A 23,421-nucleotide genomic window follows, 5' to 3' on the forward strand; every position below is an offset into this window, starting at 1 on the left:
AATGGATTCTTTTTAGCAGCTTGTGGAATTTTGTTTGAAATAGCTCACATAAACTGGGCTAGAGAGATTGTTTAGTGGTTAATGCACTTGCCTGTGAAGCTTAAGGGCCCATGTGTGACTCTCCAGAGATCCCACCTAAGCCAGGCACACAAAAGTGAGGCAAGTGCAAAGTTACACATGCCCACTAGGTGGCACATGTGTCTGGAATTCAATTGCAATGGCTGAGGTTCTGGCATGCCAATTCTCTCTCTCTCTCTCTCTCTCTCTCTCTCTCTCTCTCTCTCTCCGTGTGTGTGCGCACATGTGTGTGTGTGATTCATGCTCTCTAAAAAATCAAATAAAATAAATAAAGTTAAATTAAAATAGGTCACATTATTGAACACAAAATCTCAACAAATTTAGAAAAATGGACATACCTTATTGGGTTTTATCTGACAACCATGAAATAAAGCTATAAGTAAACAACTAGGAAACAAAGCAGAAATTATACAAATTCCTCAATATTAAATAACACGCTTGATAATGAAGGAGTCATTACTGAAAAGAAAATCAAGAAGGAAATAAAAAATTTCCTGCAACTGAATGACAATAAAAACACAACATATCAAAACCAGTGGAACATAATTAAAGCAGTTCTAAGAAGGATGTTTATGTCTCTAAGTGTCCATATTGCAAACAGAGAGAAGTCAAATAAGTAACTTAGTGATACACTTGAAAGCTCTTTCGCTTTAAAAAAAAAAAAAAAAAAAAAACAACCAAAGTACCAAATGGGAAGAAATGATTAACTCTGGAGAAAAATCAAAGTAACAGTGAGAAACAAACAATTAAAGGAATCCATAAAATAAACAGTTGCTTCTTAGGAAAGATAATATTGATAAATTCATAGCCAAAATAGGCAAAAGAAAGAGATGACACTTATCAATAACAGAGATGAAAAAGACATTGCGACTTCTGGTTAATATGGTGGCATAGGTACCATGACAAAGCAGCCTAAGGGGGAAAAAGACCAAAAAAACTCAGCAAAATACACAAAATACACTTTTACTAAAAAGTGAGGTATATAGGAAATTGAAGCAGCAGCAGAGAAGTAGAAGAGATCCAGAGCATCCAGAGCCCGCACAGGCCAGCAAAAGTGGCCCTGGCAGCTCCGCCAACCGTGGCAACGGCAGCGGCACACCAGAAAGCCGCAAGGCTCAGCTCGAGCCGCAGGAAAATCTAGGTGAGGGGAGCTTCTTCTCACACTGGAGATCTCCACAACACAGGAAACGTGAAGGGAGAGTGGCAGTGATCAATGGAGGAGCAGACCAAGAGGTAGAAGAACATGTGGAAAAGTGAGAGAACTAGAGCAGCTGTGGCTCCCTCCCCTCCCCCATCACCTGAGCCCAGCTCCAGCGAACAGAGCAGTGGTCTTGGGACCCGGCCACACCAACTTCTGCTGACAGCGGGACCCAAGCAGGAGCAGAGTCCAGCAGCAACATCAGCGGCTCCAGCACCGGAAACAGCGGTCTCAGCAGCAGCAGACCCAGCAGCAGCAGCTTCAGATCCAGCAGCAGCAGCTTCAGCAGCAGAGGTGGCTCCAGCAGTGGCAGCTAAAGAAGCAGCAGCAGAGGCAGCAGCAGTGGTAGATCCAGCAGCAGCAGCTTCAGCAGCAACAGTGACAGACCGAGCAGTGGCAGTTTTAGCAGCAGAAGTTCCAGCAGTGGGGGTGCTGATCTGCAGGGCCACACTTGCCAGGCTCGGTTTGCCCCGCAGAAAAAGCCAGTGCCCAGCTCCATAAATTAGAACAGCAGCCCAACGACCCAGGCAGCAACTTGACTGAGACCAAAATCATCCAAGGTAACTGAGATTGCACCAGGGAAGGGTCTCACTTGGTCACAAGCTGACATGGATCCCTCAACAGACCAGAAATCATAACCTCTTTGTTGATAGAGGATCTGGTCATTATCATAACTACTCTTGCATACATACTTGGAGCTGTTTTTGATTGAATGGGTACAGTGTTTAGTTAAATTTTAGAATCTACCTGTATTTTATTCCACTCAGCCTACTTGAATACTCCCATAGCAGGGAAACTCAATCCCTAGGAACACCTTTGTAGATACTCTGAGAGTCTTAAGAGCCACAACTAACACCTTAAGCTCCTACCCTGAAAATATATAACATCAAATCAATTGATACAGCTAAGAATACCCAGCTAGCTAGAAAATCCAAGCATTAACTTAATCCAAGATGAAAAAATACACACATTATAACACAAGATTCACTAAAAGCAAGACAATATAAATCCACCTAAAAGTATTAATGGATCAGTAATACCTCTGGTGAGAACGAGTTAGAGTAAATGCCTGAGAAAGATTTCAAAAGAATGATTGTAAATATGTTCAAAGATGACAAAGAAAAAATCAAAAGAATCAAAGAGGAAATCAAAGAAGATGCAGGACACCAATTTAATGAAATAAAGAAGACAATACAAGACATAAATAAGGAAATAGAAATAATAAAGAAAAAACAGTCAGAATTACTAGCAATGAAGAACACAGTTAATGAAATAAAAAAGTTATAGAAAATCTCACCAGTAGAATGGATGAAGGAGAGGACAGAATATCTAATCTAGAAGACCAGGTGGCAGATCTAATACAGTCCAACAAAGAGAAAGACAAAACTTATAGAAAAGTATGAGTGGGAATTTCAAGATATTTGGGACACTATGAAAAAATCAAATATAAGAACTCAGGGAATAGTAGAAGGAGAATTCTACTCCAAAGGCATAGTAGGCGTCTTCAACGAAATCATAGAAGAAAATTTTCCCCAAATTGGGAAAGAGGTGCCAATGCAGATACAGGAAGCCTTTAGAACCCTAGCCTGAAAAAACCTGGAAAGAACCTTTCCTCACCATATTATAATCAAACTACCAAACACACAAACCAAAGAAAAAAATATTGAAAGCAGTTACAGAGAAAAATCAAGTTACCTAAAAAGGCAAGCCTATCAGGATTACAGCAGATTATCCAACACAAACTTTAAAAGCCAGAAGGGCTTGGAGTGATATATTCCAAGTTCTGAAAGATAATAACTGTCAACCAAGGTTACTTTATCCTGCAAAGTTATCCATTCAAATAAATGGAGAAATAAGGACATTCCATGACAAAAGCAGGTTAAAGGAGTATTTGAAGACAAAACCATCTTTACAGAAAATACTTGATAGAATCCTCCATGCTGAAGAAAAGGAAAAGCACACATATAAGGAACCTAGAAAAAACAAGCAATACTCAAATACTAGTTAACAGAAGAGAGCAGAGGTAGAACCGGAACCACAAAAAATGGCAAACATAAATACACACCTTTCAATAATATCTCTTTATATCAACGGCCTCAATGCCCCAACGAAAAGACATAGGTTTGCAGACTGGGTTAAAAAGCTGGATCCTACAATTTGTTGTCTCCAAGAAACTCACCTTTCTACAAAGGATAGACATTATCTTAGGGTGAAAGGTTGGAAGACAGTGTTTCAAGCAATGGGCCTAGAAAACAAGCAGGGGTTGCTATCCTAATATCTGACAAGGTAGACTTCAGTCCAACGTTAATCAAGAAAGATAAGGAAGGTCACTTTATATTGATTAAGGGCACACTCCAACAGGAGGACATTACAATCCTAAACATATATGCACCTAACATGGGGGCTCCCAAATTGATCAAACATTAGAACATATTAGAATTAAGGTCACAGATAACACCAAACACAGTGGTGGTGGGTGACTTTAACACCACACTCTCATCAATAAACAGGTATCCCAGGAAAAAATAAACAGAGAGGCATCTGGACTAAATGAGGTCATAGAAGAAATGGACCTAACAGATATATACAGGACATTTCATCCAAAGGCTGCAGAATATATATTCTTTTCAGCACCACATGGAACATACTCTAAAATAGACCATAAATTAGGACACAAAGCAAATCTTAACAAATTCAGGAAAATTGAAATAATTCCTTGCATTCTATCTGACCACAATGGAATTAAACTACAAATCAGTAGCAAGAAATGCTATAGAGCATACACAAAATCATGGAAACTAAACAATACACTACTAAATGATGAATGGATCAATGAAGAAATCAAGAAGGAAATCAAAAAATTCATAGAGTCAAACGATAATGAGAACACAACATATCAAATCTCTGGGACACAATGAAAGCAGTTCTAAGAGCTAATTTTTTTTTTGCAAGCTTGCTAAGAGATTTTATTATGAATGATGTGGATGTTCATCAAATAATGTTCGTATACCGACTGATATGGTCATATAATTTTCTCTATTACTTTCTCTATCACTGTAGTCACTTACACTGATTGATACGTCAAAAGATAACTTGCATTCCTGGAATAAATACAATTTGACAATTGCTTATTTCCTCTCTTAGGTTTAAAATTTTTTTTTTTTAATTTTTATTAGCGTTTTCCATGATTATTAAAAAATATCCCATGTTAATTCCCTCCCTCCCCTCCCACTCTTTCTCCTTTGAAATTCCATTCTCCATCATATTACCTCCGCATAACAATCATTGTACTTACATATATAAAATATCAACCTGTTAAGTATCCTCCTCCCTTCCTTTCTCTTCCCTATATGTCTCCTTTTAAACTTACTGGCTTCTGTTACCAAGTATTTTCCTTCTCACGCAGAAGCCCAGTCATCTGCAGCTAGGATCCACATATGAGAGAGAACATTTGTCGCTTGGCTTTCTGGGCCTGGGTTACCTCACTTAGTATAATCTTTTCCAGGTCCATCCATTTTTCTGAAAATTTCATAACTTCATTTTTCTTTACCGCTGAGTAGAACTCCATCGTATAAATGTGCCACATCTTCATTATCCACTCATCAGTTGAGGAACAGCTATGTTGGTTCCATTTCCCAGCTATTATAAATTGAGCAGCAATAAACATGGTTGGGCACATACTTCTAAGGAAATGAGATGATTCCTTCTGATATATGTGTAGGAGTGCTATAGCTGGGTCATATGGTAGATCAATCTTTAGCTATTTTAGGAACCTCCACACTGATTTCCACAATGACTGGATCAGATTGTATTCCCACCAGCAGTGTAGAAGTGTTCCTCTTCTTCCACATTCCCGCCTTTTATGATCATTTGTTTTCATGATGGTGGCCAATCTGACAGGAGTGATATGCAATCTCAATGTAGTTTTAATCTGCATTTCCCTGATAACTAGTGACATTGAACATTTTTTTAGATGCTTATATGCCATTCGTATTTCTTCCTAAGAGGTAAATTTATAGACTTAAGGGCCTATATTAAGAAATTAGAAAGGATGCAAGTAAATGACTTAATTCTAGACCATAAAGCCCTGGAAAAAGAAGAACAAGGCAAACCAAAAATCAGTAGACAGTAAGAAATAATAAAGATTAGGGCAGAAATTAATGAAATAGAAACAAAAAAAATTGAAAGAATTAATGAAACAAAGAGATGATTCTTTGAAAGGATAAAAAAGATTGATAAAGCCTTAGCAAATCTGATGAAAAGACATAGAGAAGAGACACAAATTAATGAAATCAGAGATGAAAAATGTAACATCACAACAAACACCAGAGAAATTCAAAAAATCATAGGGACATACTATAAAAGCATATACTCCACAAAGTATGAAAATCTGAAAGAAATGGATGATTTCCTTGATTTACATGACCTACCTAAATTAAATAAAAATGAGATTAATCACTTAAATAGATCTATAACAAACATGGAGATCCAAGTAGTACTCAATAATCTCCCCACTAAAAAAGCCCAGGCCCCGATGGATTCACCGCTGAATTTTACCAGACTTTTTTTTTTAATTTTTTATTTATTTATTTGAGAGCGACAGACACAGAGAGAAAGACAGATAGAGGGAGAGAGAGAGAATGGGTGCGCCAGGGCTTCCAGCCTCTGCAAACGAATTCCAGACGCGTGCACCCCCTTCTGCATCTGGCTAACGTGGGACCTGGGGAACCGAGCCTCGAACCAGGGTCCTTAGGCTTCACAGGCAAGCGCTTAACCGCTAAGCCATCTCTCCAGCCCAAATTTTACCAGACTTTTAAGGAAGAGCTAACACCGTTGCTTCTTAAGCTTTTCCAGGAAATAGAAAAAGAAGGAATTCTACCAAACTCCTTCTATGAGGCCAGCATCACCATGTTACAAAAACCAGGCAAAGATAGCACAAAAAAAGAAAATTACAGACCAATCCTCCTCCTGAACATAGATGCAAAAATTCTCAACAAAATATTGGCAAACAGAATACAAGAGTATTTCAAAAAGATCATTCACCCTGACCAAGTAGGCTTTATCCCAGAGATGCAGGGATGGTTCAACATACGCAAATCTATAAATGTAATACATTATAAAAAAAAAAAGGGTTGAAGGACAAAAATCACATGATCATCTCATTAGACACAGAGAAAGCATTTGATAAAATCCAACATCCTTTCATGATAAAAGTCCTACAGAGACTGGGAATAGAATTAACATATCTCAATATAATAAAAGCTATTCATGACAAGCCTTCAGATGACATATAACTAAGTGGGGAAAACTGGAAGCTTTTCCACTAAAATCAGGAACAAGACAAGGGTGTCCACTGTCCCCACTTTTATTTAATATAGTTTTGGAAGTCTTAGCCATAGCAATAAGGCAAGAGACACACATAAAAGGGATACAAATTGGAAAGGAAGAGATCAAGTTATCATTATTTGCAGATGACATGATTCTATACATAAAGGACCCTAAAGACTCTACTAGCAAACTGTTAGAGCTGATCAAAACCTATAGCCATGTAGCGGGATACAAAATAAATACACAGAAATCAGTAGCCTTCATATATGCTAACAACAAACACACAGAGGATGAAATCAGAGAATCACTCCCATTCACAACTGCATCAAAAAAAAAAAATAAAGTACCTTGGAATAAACCTAACGAAGGAATTAAAGAATCTCTACAATGAGAACTTTAAAATACTCAAGCGAGAAATTGCAGAAGACACTAGAAAGTGGAGAAACATCCCCTGTTCCTGGATTGGAAGAATTAATATTGAGAAAACGGCAATCTTACCAAAAGCAATCTACACATTTAATGCAATCCCTATCAAAATTCCAAAGGCATTCCTCGTGGAAATAGAATAAGCAATCCAAAAATTCATTTGTACTCACAAAAAACCTCGAATATCTAAAATAATACTGAACAACAAAAATAAGGCTGGTGGTATCACCATACCTGATTTTAACCTATACTACAGAGCCATAGTAACAAAAACATCATGCTACTGGCACAAAAACAGACATGTAGATCAGCGGAACAGAATAGAGGACCCAGATGTAAGTCCAGGTAGCAATAGCCACCTGATATTTGATAAAAATGCCAAAAATACTCATTGGAGAAAAGACAGCCTCTTCAGCAAATAGTGTTGTGAAAACTGGATAAATATCTGCAGAAGGATGAAAATAGACTCTTCTCTCTCACCATGCACAAGAATTAGGTCCAAATGGATTAAAGACCTTAATATCAGGCCTGAAACTCTGAAACTGCTAGGGGAAAAAGTAGGGGAAAACCTTCAACATATTGGTCTTGGCAAAGACTTTCTGAATACAACCCCAATTGCTCAGGCAATAAAACCACAGATTAATCACTGGGACCTCATTAAATTACAGATTTTGCACTGCAAAGGACACAGTGAAAAAAGCAAAGAGGCAACCTACAGAATGGGAAACTATCTTCGCCAGCTACATATCTGATAGAGGATTAATATCTAGGATATAAAAAGAACTCAAAAAGTTAAATAATAAGGAATCAAACAAGCCAATCCAAAAATGGGCTATGGAGCTAAATAGAGAGTTCTCGAAGGAAGAAATACGAATGGCATATAAGCATCTAAAAAATGTTCTATGTCACTAGACATCAGGGAAATGCAGATTAAAACTACATTGAGATTCCATCTCACTCCTGTCAGATTGGCCACCATCATGAAATCAAATGATCATAAATGTTGGTGGGGATGTGGAAAAAGAGGAACCCTTCAACACTGCTGGTGGGAATGCAATCTGGTCCAGCCATTGTGGAAATCAGTGTGGAGGTTCCTAGAACAGCTAAAGATTGATCTACCATATGACCCAGCTATAGCACTCCTAGGCATATATCTGAAGGAATCATCTAATTTCCTTAGAAGTACATGCTCAACCATGTTTATTGCTGCTCAATTTATAATACCTGGGAAAATGGAACCAGCCTAGATGTCCCTCAACTGATGAGTGGATAATGAAGATGTGGCACATTTATACAATGGAGTTCTACACAACGGTAAAGAAAAATGAAGTTATGAAATTTGAAAAAAAAAAATGGATGGACCTGGAAAGGACTATACTAAGTGAGGTAATCCAGGCCCAGAAAGCCAAGCGCCTCATGTTCTTTCTCATATATGGACCCTAGCTACAGATGATTGGGCTTCTGCGTGAGAAGGAAAATACTTAGTAGCAGCTGCCAGTAAGTTTAAAAGGGCATATAATGGGAAGAGAAAGGAAGGGAGGAGGGTAGTTAATAGGTTGATATTGTATATATGTAAGTGCAATGATTGAGATGGGGAGGTAATATGATGCGGAATGGAATTTCAAGGGGGAAAGTGTGTGGGAGGGTAGGGAGGAAATTACCATGGGATATGTTTTTATACATAGAAAATGTTAACAAAAATATTTTAATAATTCATTGCATTTGATATTTATGAAATTAAAAGTATCAAACTTCAAAGAACTATTTTCCACCAAGATAGAAAATCTATAATAAATTAATGAATTGCTCAATGCTTATGACCTAACAAAGTGAAACCAAGATGAGATAAATAATTTCAACAGATCTACAGCAAGCAATGAAGTTGAAGCAATAATCAGAAATCTTTCAATCAAGAAAGAACAGGTCCAGGTAGGTTCAATGCAGAATTCAAGTCAGACCAGTTTCTCAAGCTGTTCTATAAAATAGAGTTAGGTAATGTTCCCTAATGTCAGCTATAAAGCCAGTATTACATTACTAACAAAACTGGACCAAGACATACACAAAAAAGAAAATTATGTACTTATATCCCTGATAAACACAGACACAAAAATTCTCAATAAAACACTAGCAAACTGAATTCAAGAATATATCAAAAAATGCTTGAGAGATTTTTTTGAACTTCTGGTTAAGATGGCGGCGTAGGTACCACGCCAATGTAGCCTAGGGGGGAAAAAGGACCAAAAAACTCAGCAAAATAAACACTTTTACTAAAAAGTGAGGTGTATAGGAAATTGAAGTGGCAGCATGGAAGTAGAAGAGATCCAGAGCATCCAGAGCCCACACGGGCCGGCAAAAGTGGCCCCAGCAGCTCCAGCAACCCCAGTGGTGGCGGCGATTCACCAGAAAGCTGCCAGGCTAGGCTCCAGCCACAGGAAAAGCCAGGGGTGGTGAGCTTCCACTCACACCAGCGTTCTCCGCAACTCAGGACATATGAAGGGAGAGTGGCAGTGAGCAATGGAGGAGCAGACCACGAGGTAGAAGGACACATGGAACAGCAAGAGAACCAGAGCAGCTGTGGCTCCCTCCCCGCCCCCACCGCCTGAGCCCAGCTCCAGCAAACAGAGCAGCAGTCCCGGGACCCAGCCACACCAACTTGGGCCGACAGCAGGACCCAAGCAGGAGCAGAGTCCGGCAGCAACATCAGTGGCTCTGGCCCCAGCAGTAGCAGATCCAGTTGTGGCAGCAGTGGCAGACGCAACAGCAGCACACCCAGGAGCAGCAGCTTCAGTGGCAGCAGTAGCAGTGGACACAGCAGCAGCAGCTTCAGCAGCACTGGTGGCTCCAGCAGTGGCAGCTACAGCAGCAGCAGCAGAGGCAGCAGCAGCGGTAGATCCAGCAGCAGCAGCAGAGGCAGCAACTGCTACAGACCCAGCAGTAGTTCCAGTAGCAGGGGTGCTGATCAGGAGGGCCACACTTGCCAGGCTCGGTTTGCCCCACAGAAAAAGCCAGTGCCCAGCTCCATAAATTAGAACATCAGCCCAACGACCCAGGCAGCAACTTGACTGAGACCAAAATCATCCAAGGTAACTGGGATTGCACCAGGGAAGGGTCTCACTTGGTCACAAGCTGACTTGGATCCCTCAACAGACCAGAAATCTTAACCTCTTTGTTGATAGAGGATCTGGTCGTTATAATAACTACTCTTGCATACATACTTGCATACATGGGGCTATTTTTGACTGAATGGGTACAGTGTTTAGTTAAATTTTAGAATCTACCTGTATTTTATTCCACTCAGCCTACTTGAATACTCCCATAGCAGGGAAACTCAACCCCTAAGACCACCTATGTAGATACTCTGAGAGTCTTAAGAGCCACACCTAACACCTTAAGATCCTACCCTGAAAATATATAACATCAAATCAATTGATACAGCTAAGAATACCCAGCTAGCTAGAAAATCCAAGCATTAACTTAATCCACGATGCAAAAATACATACATTATAACACAAGAAACACTAAAAAGCAAGATGATATAAATCCACCTAAAAGTGTTAATGCATCAGAAATGACCTTCAGTGAGAATGAGTTAGAGGAAATGCCTGAAAAAGATTTCAAAAAAATGATTGTAAATATGTTCAAAGAGGTCAAAGAAAAAAATCAAGGGAATCAAAGAATAAATCAAAGAGGAAATCAAAGGAATCAAAGAAGATGCAGGACATCAATTTAATGAAATAAAGAAGGCAATACAAGACATAAATAAGAAAATAGAAATAATAAAGAAAAACCAGTCAGAATTACTAGCAATGAAGAACACAGTTAATGAAATAAAAATGTAGAAAATCTCACCAGTAGGATGGATGAGGGAGAGGACAGAATATCTAAGCTAGAAGACCAGGTGGCAGATCTAATAGAGTCCAAGAAAGAGAAAGACAAACTTATAGAAAAGTATGAATGGGAATTTCAAGATATTTGGGACACTATGAAAAGATCAAATATAAGAATTCAGGGCATAGTAGAAGGAGAAGAATTCCACTCCAAAGGCATAGTAGGCATCTTCAACGAAATCATAGAAGAAAATTTCCCCCAAATTGGGAAAGAGGTGCCAATGCAGATACAGGAAGCCTTTAGAACCCCAGCCTGGCAAAACCTGGAAAGAACCTCTCCTCGCCATATTATAATCAAACTTCCAAACACAAGCACCAAAGAAAAAATACTGAAAGCAGTTAGAGAGAAAAATCAAGTTACCTACAAAAGCAAGCCCATCAGGATTACAGCAGATCATTCAACACAAACTTTTAAAGCCAGAAGGGCTTGGAGTGATATATTCCAAGTTCTGAAAGATAATAACTGTCAACCAAGGTTACTTTATCCTGCAAAATTATCCATTCAAATAGACAGAGAAATAAGGACATTCCATGACAAAAGCAGGTTAAAGGAGTATTTGAAGACAAAACCAGCTCTACAGAAAATACTTGATAGAATCCTCCATGCTGAAGAAAAGGAAAAGCACACATATAAGAAACCTAGAAAAAACAAGCAATACTCAAATACTAGTTAGCACAAGAGAGCACAGGTAGAACCAGAACCACAAAAAAAAAAAAAAAAAGGCAAACATAAATACACACTTTTAATAATATCTCTTAATATCAATGGCCTTAATGCCCCCCAAAAAGACATAGGTTTGCAGACTGGGTTAAGAAGCAGGATCCTACAATTTATTTTCTCCAAGAAACTCACCTTTCTACAAAGGATAGACATTATCTTAGGGTGAAAGGTTGGAAAACAGTGTTTCAAGCAAATGGGCCTAGAAAACAAGCAGGGGTTGCTATCCTAATATCTGACAAGGTAGACTTCAGTCCAATGTAGCTCTACTCAGCGGTAAAGAAAAATGAAGTTATGAAATTTGTAGAAAAATGGATGGACCTGGAATGGATTATACTAAGTGAGGTAATCCAGGCCCAGAAACCCAAGCACCACATGTTCTCTCTCATTTGTGGATACTAGCTACAGATGATTGGGCTTCTGCGTGAGAGGGAAAATTCTTGGTAGCAGAGGCCAGTAAGTTAAAAATGAGACATAAAGGGAAGAGAAAGGAAGGGAGGAGGATACTTAATAGGTTGACATTGTATATATGCAAGTACAATGATTGTAATGGGGAGGTAATATGATGGAGAATGTAATTTCAAAGGGGAAAGTGTGGGGGTAGGGAGGGAGGGAATTACCATGGGTTATTTTTTATAATCATGGCAAATGTTAAAAAAAATTTAAAAATTGAAAAAAAATAAAATAAAAATAAACTCCAGTTTGCTTTAATGTAAAAAAAAAAAAAAAAAAAAAGATAGTTGACCTCAATTAGGTAGGTTTTATTTAAGAGAAGCAGAGATGGTTGGGCATACATAATCGAATAAATGCAATACATCACATAAATAGACTCACAGACAGAAGTTGTAGTAAACACAGACAGTAAATGCAGAAGAGTCATTTGACTAACTCCACAATTCCTTTATAAGAAAAAAGTGGAGAGAGCAAGGATGGAGGGAAAATATCTCTCATCTTAAAGGCTACATATAAGAAAGCTATAGCTAGGAATACAGAAAACCTAGAAAAATTCTCACTAAGATATGGAACAAGACAATTCTACTTTTCAGATTATATGATCCTATTTATAATACCCTAGAGAGTCTACCAGAAAATTTTTATATCTGATAAACACTTTAGGTGAAGTGATAGAATACTAAATTAACACACAAAAAAATCAGTAGTCTTCGTATATAGCAATTAAAAATACACTTATAAAGGAATCTGGAAAACAATACTATTCACACATAAAAAGTAGGGGCTGGAGGGACAGCTCAGTGGTTAAGGTGCCTGCTTGCAAAACCTAGTGACCTGAGTTCAATTCCCAAATATTCTTGTACAGGCAAATGAAACAGGTGGTGCAGGCATCTGGAGTTCATTTGCAGCTGCTGGAGTCCCTGGTGAGTCCATTCTGTCCCTCTTTCTCTTCTATCTCTCTGCTTGCATATAAATAAATCAATAAAATATTAAAAATTAAGTAGCCCCAAAAGTATCTTATAATATTTCTAATCAAAGAAATGAAGACTTCTACAATGAAAACTTTAATACACAAAAAGAAAGAAATTGAGAAAAACAAAAGATTCAATGATCTCCTAAGTTCATGGGTTGGAAGAAGTAATATGAAAATGGCCATCCTACAAAAAGTACATATATATTCAATGAAATTCTAATCAAAATTTCTGTAGTTTTATTTACAGATATAGAAAAAAATCTGAACATTCATATGGAAGCATGCAAGAGCCTAGATAGCCAAAATTATCCTCAGCCAACAAAATATGGCTGGAAGTAATAAAATACTTTATTTCAAGTTATATTACAGAACCACAGTAGTAAAAACAGCATGGAACTGGAACAAAAACGGATGCATAAGTTTACAGAATAGAATTGAAGATCCAGGTTTATGTCCATGTAACTATAGCCACCTGGTTTTTGACAAAGAGATCAAAACTCATGTTGGAGAAATGATAGTATTTTCAGCAAATGGTGCTAGGAAAATGGAAGGTCTTCAGGCAGAAGAATATATCTAGATTCTCATCTCTCACTGTGCAAATATGCAACTGCAAAAGGATCAAGGGTCTCAATGTGAAGGCCAGAAATCCTGAATGACCAATGGGAAAAGCATTGAACATACGTCAAGATACAGGTGTAGCAAAGGACTTTCTGAATAGGTCTCCAGTGGACCAGTGAATGAAACAATCAAAAATGAGATATGAGGGGCTGGAAAGATGGCTTAGCGGTTAAGTGCTTGCCTGTGAAGCCTAAGGACCCCGGTTCGAGGCTCGGTTCCCCAGGTCCCACGTTAGCCAGATGCACAAGGGGGCGCACGCGTCTGGAGTTCGTTTGCAGAGGCTGTAAGCCCTGGCGCACCCATTCTCTCTCTCTCCCCCTACCTGTCTTTCTCTCTGTGTCTGTCGCTCTCAAATAAATAAATAAATATTTTTTTAAAAATGAGATATGATGGGGGGGAGGGAGGGAATTACCATGGGATTCTTTTTATAATCATGGAAAATTCTAATAAAAATTAAAAAAAAAATTAAAGTAGGAGGGTGACTAGTTGGGAAAAGGAACATATTTGAGGTTAAAGCTGAACTTTTAACCTACTCTGTACATGCTTTATTGGCACAGTGCTAATTCCCAGCAATAAATACTCTTCATTGAAAAGAAAATGAGATATGAAAAAGCAAAAATAATATTGTACAGATAAGGAAACTGTAAATTGAGTCAAGAGGTAAACTACTGAATGGGAGAAAATCTTTGCCAGTTATGCATCTTGGAGAGGATTAATATCTAGAATATACAAAGAACTCAAAAAGCTACACAAAAACCCAAACAACCCCATCAAAACTAGGCTATGGTGCTGGACATGGTAGTGCACGCCTTTAATTCCAGCACACAGAAGGCAGAGGTAGGAGGATAACCATGTGTTCAATGCCACTCTGAGCCTACACAGTGAATTCCAGGACAGCATGGGCTAAAGTGAGACCCTAACTTGGAAAAAACATGGCTATGGAAACAATAAAAATAGGAGTTCACAAAGGAAGGAATAAAAATTAACAACAAATACTATGTAAATGTTCAGCATCTTTATCAATCATGAAATGCAGATTAAAACTACTTTGAAGGCTGGAGAGATTGCTTAGTGGTTAAGGCATTTGCCTACAAAGCCAAATGACCCAGGTTTGATTTCCCAGGACCCTGTAAGCCAGATGTACAAGGGGGCACATGCATCCAGAGTTCGTTTGCAGTGGCTGGAGGCCCTGGCATGCCCATTCTTCCTATCTCTCTCTCTGTCTCTCTCCCTTTGTCCTTCCCTTCCTCCTTCCCTCCCTCCCTCTTTTTTCTCTCTCAAATAAATAAATAAAGGGTTTCTAAAAAAAAAAAAAAAAACTACATTGAGATTCCACCTCACTCTGGTCAGAATGGTTATCATCAAAAAGTCAAATGAAGCCAGGTGTGGTGGCACACACCTTTAATCCCAGCACTCAGGAGGCAGAGGTAGGAGAATCGCCATGAGTTTGAGGTCATCCTGAGACTACAGAGTGAATTCTAGGTCAGCCTGGGCTATAGTGAAACCCTACCTCAAAAAAACAAAAAAAGAAAGAAAGAAAAAAAGAAGAGAAAAGAAAAGAAAAGAAAAGAAATACTACAGTGAGTGTGGGGAAACAGGAACCCTTATTTGTTGGGTGGCTGTAAATTGGTACCATCACTATGGAAATTAGTGTGGATGCTCCTGAAAAGTTAAAAATAGATTTACCAGATGGCCTAGTTTTATCAGATGGCCATTCCTGGGTATTACTCTAATAAGATAAATTCTCACCCATGTTTATTATACTCTTCATAATAGTTAAGAAATGAAATTGACTTAGATGCCCACCTACTAATGAATGCATAATTAAGATGTGGTATATATACAAAATGGAGTTTTATTCAGCTGTAAAGAAAAATTAACTAATAAAATTAATATGAAAATGAATAGATATTGTAATATTATAATAAATAAAAGAAAAACATATGTCGATTCTAACATCAAATCTAGAGACCAAGAAGTTAGAATGGAGTTGTGATGGAGAGTGAGGATGGAAGGCTTAACAGGAGACTATAGGACACATATAAGAGGGATGGAATACTAGGGGTAGAAAGGCTGAAAACAGGATTAAGGGGAAGAAATGGCTGAGAGGGAAGGAAATGTAATGGTTAACCACAACTAAAGAGGTCATGAAAAAAAAATAGAACAACTCACTTCTTTGTTAACTAATTAAAAATATAATTAATATTAAAAGAAAACACAAAGTTTGAGCAAAAGCTCCCTTTGGAGGTAGACAGTTTTGCTCTGTAAAACCAAAACAACTTAATGCCAGGGATGGCATGCTTCATAGTGAGTTGTTGGTCAGGGAGTTCCCCTTAATAATACAGGCTATTGTCAAGGCCCTTGGTTGCCCACCACAACTAGATGGAAAGACATTACTGATGAAGATACCACCTGTGTCAGCTGCAGTAAACTGAATAATCAGACTCAAACTTAGTTGGAAGCCTGCTCACAAGTTCTGGAAAGTGCAATGCAGACTGCTTGTTGAAGAAGTTATCAACAGTCTTAACCAGCAGTGAACTCTGCATGCTGCAGAACTGACCAACTTGGAAAGATGTTCCCACTGATACAATAATGGTATAACTGTTGTGGGGGTAAATACCTGCTTTTTAAAATGAATCTGATGTCCACTCTATGGCTTAGCACTTAAAATTCAGTCAACAATTTGTGGCTGGAAAGGTTATAGACCTTAGAGAAGACCCTTGTTTGACTAAGTGGACATGATTTGCTCATCAAATTGCCCCCTAAAATTTTATATTATGTTATGCCCATAGGTTAGTGCTGCTCTTACCATTGGGGAGAAAAGTTTCTTTTTGCAAAAGATAATCAATACTTGGTAGACTCAAATGTGGCTAAATTGCTGAGAATAAGTGGCTGTTGAGTCCTCAGCACCAAATGATATATCCCTATCGTGGATGCCCTCAAAGACTCATGAAACATCATAGAAGAAGTACTGAAAAGAATGTAAGAGATGATTGGTGGGGAGGAGTAGAGTCATGTCTCTAGACATGAGTGAGAGCTACATTTCTGAACTTACAGCTACTGTCAGTTGTGATTACCTCCACAAGATGTGCACAATGTTGAGCCCATCAAAATGTTCACATAAATGATGGAGTTTGAAGTAATATGTCATCAAAATTGAAGAGAGACTAGTTAGAAATAAGTGATTCAGTGGAATAGAATTGGTGACAGGAGGGAAAAAATAAGGACAAGGAAGGGTATTATCAAATTACAGTATTTTGTGGGCTGGAGAGATGGCTTGGCAGTTGAGTGCTTGCCTGTGAAGCCTTAGGACCCTGGTTCAAGGCTCGATTCCCCAGGACCCACATTAGCCAGATGCACAAGGGGGAGCACGTGTCTAGAGTTCATTTGCAGTGGCTAGAGGTCCTGGCATGCCCATTCTCTCTCTCTCTCTCCCTCTCTATCTGCCTCTTTCTCTCTGTCTGTTGCTCTCAAATAAATAAATAAAAATAAACAAAATTAATTACAGTATTTTAATATATAAAAATCTCAATAAAAATAATAACTGAAAACATAAATAAGAAAACCTCTTTCTCTCCCTCTTCGCTCTTTCTCTTTTATATTACCTATCTTTTTCTTCTTTCTTTTTCTTTGTGCTGGCCTATAACTCTCAGTACCATCCACAGTGAGCTGTTGATCAGAGAGAACTACAAGGTTTCCCAAAAGAAGACAGATTTCTGTCAGAGTACTTGATGACCTATCAAAGGTTGGTGGCAAGACCCTACTGCTGAAAACACCGAATATGGAGTGACCTGGCTGGAATGTGGGAGAGAGTTATTCCCCAGATAATTAGCTTCCTCTAGTACCAGAATGTGCAAGATGAGCCACTGGGGGAAATGACCAACATCTGTCCAAGCAACTCATGGTCTAATCTACTCAGCAGCAAACTGATGTGATGCTCACATAACTATAATAGTGGCACACAGCCATGGTGAGTAACCAACTGCTCTTAATTTGGCTAATGGATCCACTCAGTGGAATGGAACATGTATCTGGTTCTGGGAAACAAGTCAGAACCATATCCAAAAAATTATCCCACTCTCCATTATCAAGTTTCCACCAATCTTGGGCTACAAGAGGGCCTACACCTATTAAATTCCCTCTAAAATAATAGTGGCTATCTATTTATCTGGTGCTGACTTCACTCTCCATTGGAAAATTTGCTTCTCTTTTTCAGATAGACATAGATCCTGAGGAGAGAATCAGCCCATCATACCTCACCAGGGCCCCAGCTGAAACCATAAAGTAATTGGGGAAATGAACAAGAGTGCTGCTTTCTTGGTGAACCTGGTACCAGCACAAGGGTGAAGAAGACAGACACAGAGAACACTCAACCCCTACCAAACCAGATATCCAGAGACACAGAGGCTCCCAAGACCTCATCACTAAAGTAGACCTAAAACAAACCTAGAATGGCTTAGGGAAATTTGTGGAAGAGGAGGTGGAAAGATAGAGCCACATGTTAGGACATTATGCACAGACATTGCCTCTTCCCCATAACTGGTGGCTACTCCCCCAATGCACAACCCATAATCCCCAATGAGGAGGATCCCTGTGGAGGGGGAGGACAGGGAGAAGGCTAAGGTTGATACCAACATGGCTGTATACACACTGTATACATAACTAATAAAAATAAAAAATAAAACCAAAATTATTTATTTCAACTCAAAATAAAATGTGGTTTTCCTTGGCTTTTTACATGTCTGTCAACCTAATTTCAAATCATTGATGTAGTAGGACACATTCACTGGTAGTTTCAGAACATCTATATATGGTGGCATCTTTTACCTATGGGCATACATTTAAGACCTATTCTTGTTGTGTAAATTCAGCCATACATGCCTATGAAAGAGCTTAAAATGTCAGAGACGTACTCTAATAGGATTACAGTACTAACTGGTAAACACAATAGGAAAATTTTAAGAGCAGATTAATGCAATGACAGGTGTCACTTTTCTTTGATGTGGGGTTAGGAAGAGGTCACTAGAGTCTGCATTGCAATCCTGTGGCAGCAGAACTGATCCTTGGATGGGTCCTATTTGGCTGAAGTACAGTTAATACAGTGTTATTGTGCTTGAGAAATTGAGGTTCACATCTCAGAAGCAATATAATGGAATAGTTTGAGGTACTATCTTGCTACACAGAATAACAGATAATCAAGTATCTATGTATTGATGTGAATTAAAAATTTAAGTTTCTGGAAATTTTCATATAGCATTTCAAACCACTTGCTAAAACCCTGGAAACAAACCACAAACACTGCTAGGATACTGACTGTGAACAGAAGGGCCACCTACTCTCTCTTTCACACAACATAACTGTGTTCACCCGTATCCTCAAGCTCAATTGCATGTGAGATTACATAAAAAGCCATTTCAATAAAACAGAAAGATGCTAGAATACTACATATGAAATTAAGTTTTATTTTTAAAGATATAATTTTGGACATTCTCTTAAAAATGGAAATTGAATATTCATTAGAATACTTTTTAATACAAAGAAATTTATAGCATAATTTCAATAGTGATCATGTTTTAGTAGAGTACACTTGTATAAGAAATCATAACACCATTTCCATCTTCAATGACTAAAATGTTGTATCCCATGCAGCTCCCTCTGGTCAGTGTGAAGGGAAAGTCATTCCTCTGTACATGCTGTGCCTGGTGGAATGCTTACTTGTCACCATCCTGCAATTCACGCAGCTGGATTTATGGCTGCTGTGGCAATTCCGCAGTGGTTATTCCGGTCTTTGGCTAATTTCATGTAGCCTCCTATGCCCCATTCTACACCCCAGCTGAAAGAACAAGATGTCCATTTAAAAGAAAGATTATAGCACCAGGGTGTTATTGCAACACAGCTCACTTTAACTCTGCTAGACACCACACTTAACAGAAAGGATTAGAAAGGACAGATCTTCAACTCCTGAAAACAATCACTTTCACAGGACTCTAAGAACCAAGCTAGAGAAAGGATAGATCTCTTTCCAATCATATCTGCTACACAACTAAGAACTTGGTCAGAATATGTCATTATGACACATTAAGAGTTGTGTGTTCAAAGCCAGGTGTGGTGGTGCATGCCTTTAATCCCAGCACTCGGGAGGTAGAGGTAAGAGGATCACCATGAGTTCAAGGCTATCCTGAGACTACATAGTGAATTCCAGGTCAGCCTGAGCTACAGCACGAACCTACCTCGAAAAAAAAAAAGAAAAAGAAAAAGAGCTGGATGCTCAACATAAGTAGAATAGAGATTTCTGAGACCTGTATATATCCAAAATACAGGCAGTAAACAAGAATTCTTGTTGGAATTCCAAATATGGCCAAATGTAATGTTGGCCGATTGTACCTGTTCTTAATCAGCCAGTAGTGATTGCCATCTGATTCCTCTCCGTCAAAGCCATAGCCAACTACGAGAACAGCATTATTCACATAAATGTCACTACATCTGGAATCATAATAAATGCCTGGAAATGAAAACGCAGCTGTGGTGAGCCTCCACAGGGACCTGACCATGGCATGCTGTCACCAGCTCTAAGGGTATCACAAATTCATTGAAATGGCATAAACTTCACATAGACTTGACAATAGGATTCAATGTTATGGCTACTGATATTGCTTTTGATAAAAAAAAATAATAAAGAACTGCAAACTAACATAAATCCCTTGATGAAAGTCATTTGCCTAGATGCATATAAGAGCATTCTATGAATTCTTATATTTCTACTTATAGAACCTTAGTCCATGGAAACAGCAAAGAACACAAAGTAATTTTAAACAGTTTATCAATTGAATTAAAATAATTCCACTAAGACTTAATTAGAGCAAAAAATATCTGCAAATGGCTTGAAAGTCAAGGCTCATGTCTATTATCCCAGCACTGAGGAGGTGGAGATAGGATTGCTATGGCTGTACAAAGCCAGCCAGGCTATGAATTCCAGGTCAGTGAGGGAGACAAAGAGATCCTGCCTCAAAAATCAAACAAACAAACAAAAAGCATAAAATCTACCAATTCAAGAGAATCTGAGTAAATTAAACTATACAATAAAAATGTAAAAATATAAAGTACTCACATCCATGGTATGTTCTTAGTGTAATTTTGATGGGCACAACATACAACCATTGCATTTATAGAATAACTAATCATAGACCCAAATATAAGCACTACATTTTGTATACCAGAAAGATTATAAAGCTGACATATCTTGGTAGAGTTACAATGCCTTCTTCTTGAATTTCTAGAACATATGCTCACCATCCTTATAGAATTGGAAGGAAAGAAGCTCAGCGTCTATTGCAGCACAGATGGGCCCCAGAGTGACCACAGCAGCCATCAAGGCATCTTCATGAGCTGGGAGGTACACAATCCCTGTGACATTAGCAGTAGAATTCTCAGGCTTGTACCTGCAGGTTCCATCCTTGTAAAGGCAAAGAGGGAAGAGACTTGGTTACCACCATCCACTGATGGGAACATGAGTTACAACCACAGCACTCAGCACTGTGCAGCTGAGGATCCCAGTCTGTGCCGCGATAAATCATCCCAGGCAGGAAATGCTATGGCCGATCTGGAACTGAGAATTAGCTCACATATCCTCATGAGACCCCATTGATTTTCTTGCGCATAAGAAATGTTCACAGAGGAGAAGTCTGTGTTGTATGTGAGATGGTTTCCACATCCCCATGTTATGTAAAAGCAGGAACAGCTCCATGGTGGCCCTGACCTCAGAGAACTGCACAAAGGCTAATAATGTAATGACAATACTGGTGCTTTACAAAGACAGTTTCTCACATCTCGATGTGAATTCGGAAGTTCCCAGACTACCTCTGCAATCATTTCTCTCTTCTAAAGCTGGATTGTCATCCCCACAGGAGTTTCACTTACTCATCCTTTATATAGACAGAAGTCCCCAAATCCAACCCTCTGTTGTTCGTCATATACAGGAAGGCCAACTGACATGTGCCTTCTTTATAGGCCTTACTGCCTTGAGGTTGGGACCAGTCCACTAGGTTCTATTTACTTAGTGAGACCAGTTAACCTGTTTTTTGAATCTTCTCTTCTTGAGTACTTTCCACACTAAAAGCCCAACAAGCATTACATACACTCTGAACATGGAAGAAAGTGTTGTCATCCTTAGGTGAAACACATAGCAAATCCAACAATGCACACAGCTGAATACTTCTGCATTTGTATATGTGTCTTGGCATTTGTGTGTTGGAGGCTAGAGCTCAATGTTGGGCATCTTGCTCAGTGGTTGTCCACTTTATTTTTTGGACAGTCTGTCATGAAACCTCAGTTCACCAAGTAAGCTGGTCTATCTAGCCAGCAAGATACTAAGCGCCCTCTTGTCACTGCCTTCCCAGTGCTGGGAATACTGGCTTAGTAATCTGTAATTACAGTTACTGGCCCTATGTTCAGTGCTAACTTGGGTGCTGTGGCAAGCACTTTAACCACTAAATGGTCTCCCCAGCCCCACATACTTGAATACTTTTATCAAATGATGAATAACATGTCACACCACAGTCAACCAAATATGGAAGCCAATTCCTTCTTGGCTCCCATGTCATCAACACATCGTCATACCTGGTCCTGCACATAGCTGTTCTTTCTCCTACCCGATCTCTCTGATTTGGACTGGCCAGGAGACTGTTGTTTCCGAATAATTGTTTCGGTTGTATCAATTTGAAGGCCACTGATTGTTTTCCAGAATTCTGTATTGTTCTTTAAGAAAAAACAATAATATTAAAAGCAAGAGACTTGAAAGAGCTGAAGAAAAGAAGCACAGACTTAAAAATTCCATGTCCTACTCACCATGTCACCAAAGGCGTTCATCTCCATAGTGAAGCTATGCTTCCCCTCGCTGTATTCCTTATTGTGCAGCTTGATAATTTGCATATTATTCTCCCATACTCCTCTTCTATGTTCCTCCTCACTCTAGAAACAGAGATACTAGTTATCTTTGCACTTCAAGCCACACCCAAGCTGACCAAGTGGACCTGCTGTCACAGATGAAGAGGAGCTATGGTCACAGATCTCTACAAACTTCAGGAAGCCATTCACCATGCCCAGTGACAGCCACACTGTTCTCACAATGGGTGTCATCATAGAATGACATGGTAAGGATTGGCTTTAGAATATACACAATGACCATAAATTCCCAACATCATGGATCTTCCTCTCTGGGTTTCCTCCAGTTTCCCTGTTACCAACAGTGTTATATTTTTTCCCATGTTTTGTCTTCCACTGGTGCCATTGAGCATCAAGATTAGGGTCCAGAGTTGGAGCAGCTGAGGCTATTCCCAAACAGAGGGTCAGGAAGAGAACAAGAGACATTTCTCAAAATCCTAGAGAGAAAAGAGAAATGCAAATCTGACTATACAAACACTTCTAAAAATCTTCTTTATACCCTTAGGAGAAGTTAAAGACACCGTTGTAGAATAAAATTATTTGAACTATTTGTCCAAATATTTATCCTAAGCCTATTAAAAAGATTTAGGATGGGCATTGGAGATATTTGTTCAGTCCACCAAAATGAAGTACAGCTGCTCAGGGTTATAATATGGAAACAGTGTGAACACTGTTCAATTACAATGTTGATGTAGGTTGTAGTTCAGATGCTTAAAGTTACAGGTCAGAACTTAGGATAATGGTGGTCTGACACTTCTGCAAATTATACTGAGCTCACATAAGCAAATCTTGTCTAATGTAG

The 23,421-nt window shown here is 38.8% G+C and overlaps 1 protein-coding gene across 1 annotated transcript in view; it reads right to left on the minus strand.

Moving 5' to 3' along the window:
• Positions 1–23,045, minus strand: part of LOC101599360 (procathepsin L-like) — a 61,344-nt gene extending 38,299 nt beyond the window's left edge. The window contains exons 1-2 of the mRNA XM_004656864.2: positions 22,923–23,045; positions 22,524–22,646 (exon numbers count right to left, since the gene is read on the minus strand). Of these exons, the coding sequence (XP_004656921.2) occupies positions 22,524–22,646; positions 22,923–23,045 (246 nt within the window). The remainder of the gene's footprint in view (positions 1–22,523; positions 22,647–22,922) is intronic.
• Between the last annotated feature and the right edge of the window lie 376 nt (positions 23,046–23,421).

Source organism: Jaculus jaculus, chromosome 2, assembly GCF_020740685.1.
Source record: "Jaculus jaculus isolate mJacJac1 chromosome 2, mJacJac1.mat.Y.cur, whole genome shotgun sequence".
Classification (NCBI taxonomy): Eukaryota; Metazoa; Chordata; class Mammalia; order Rodentia; family Dipodidae; genus Jaculus; species Jaculus jaculus.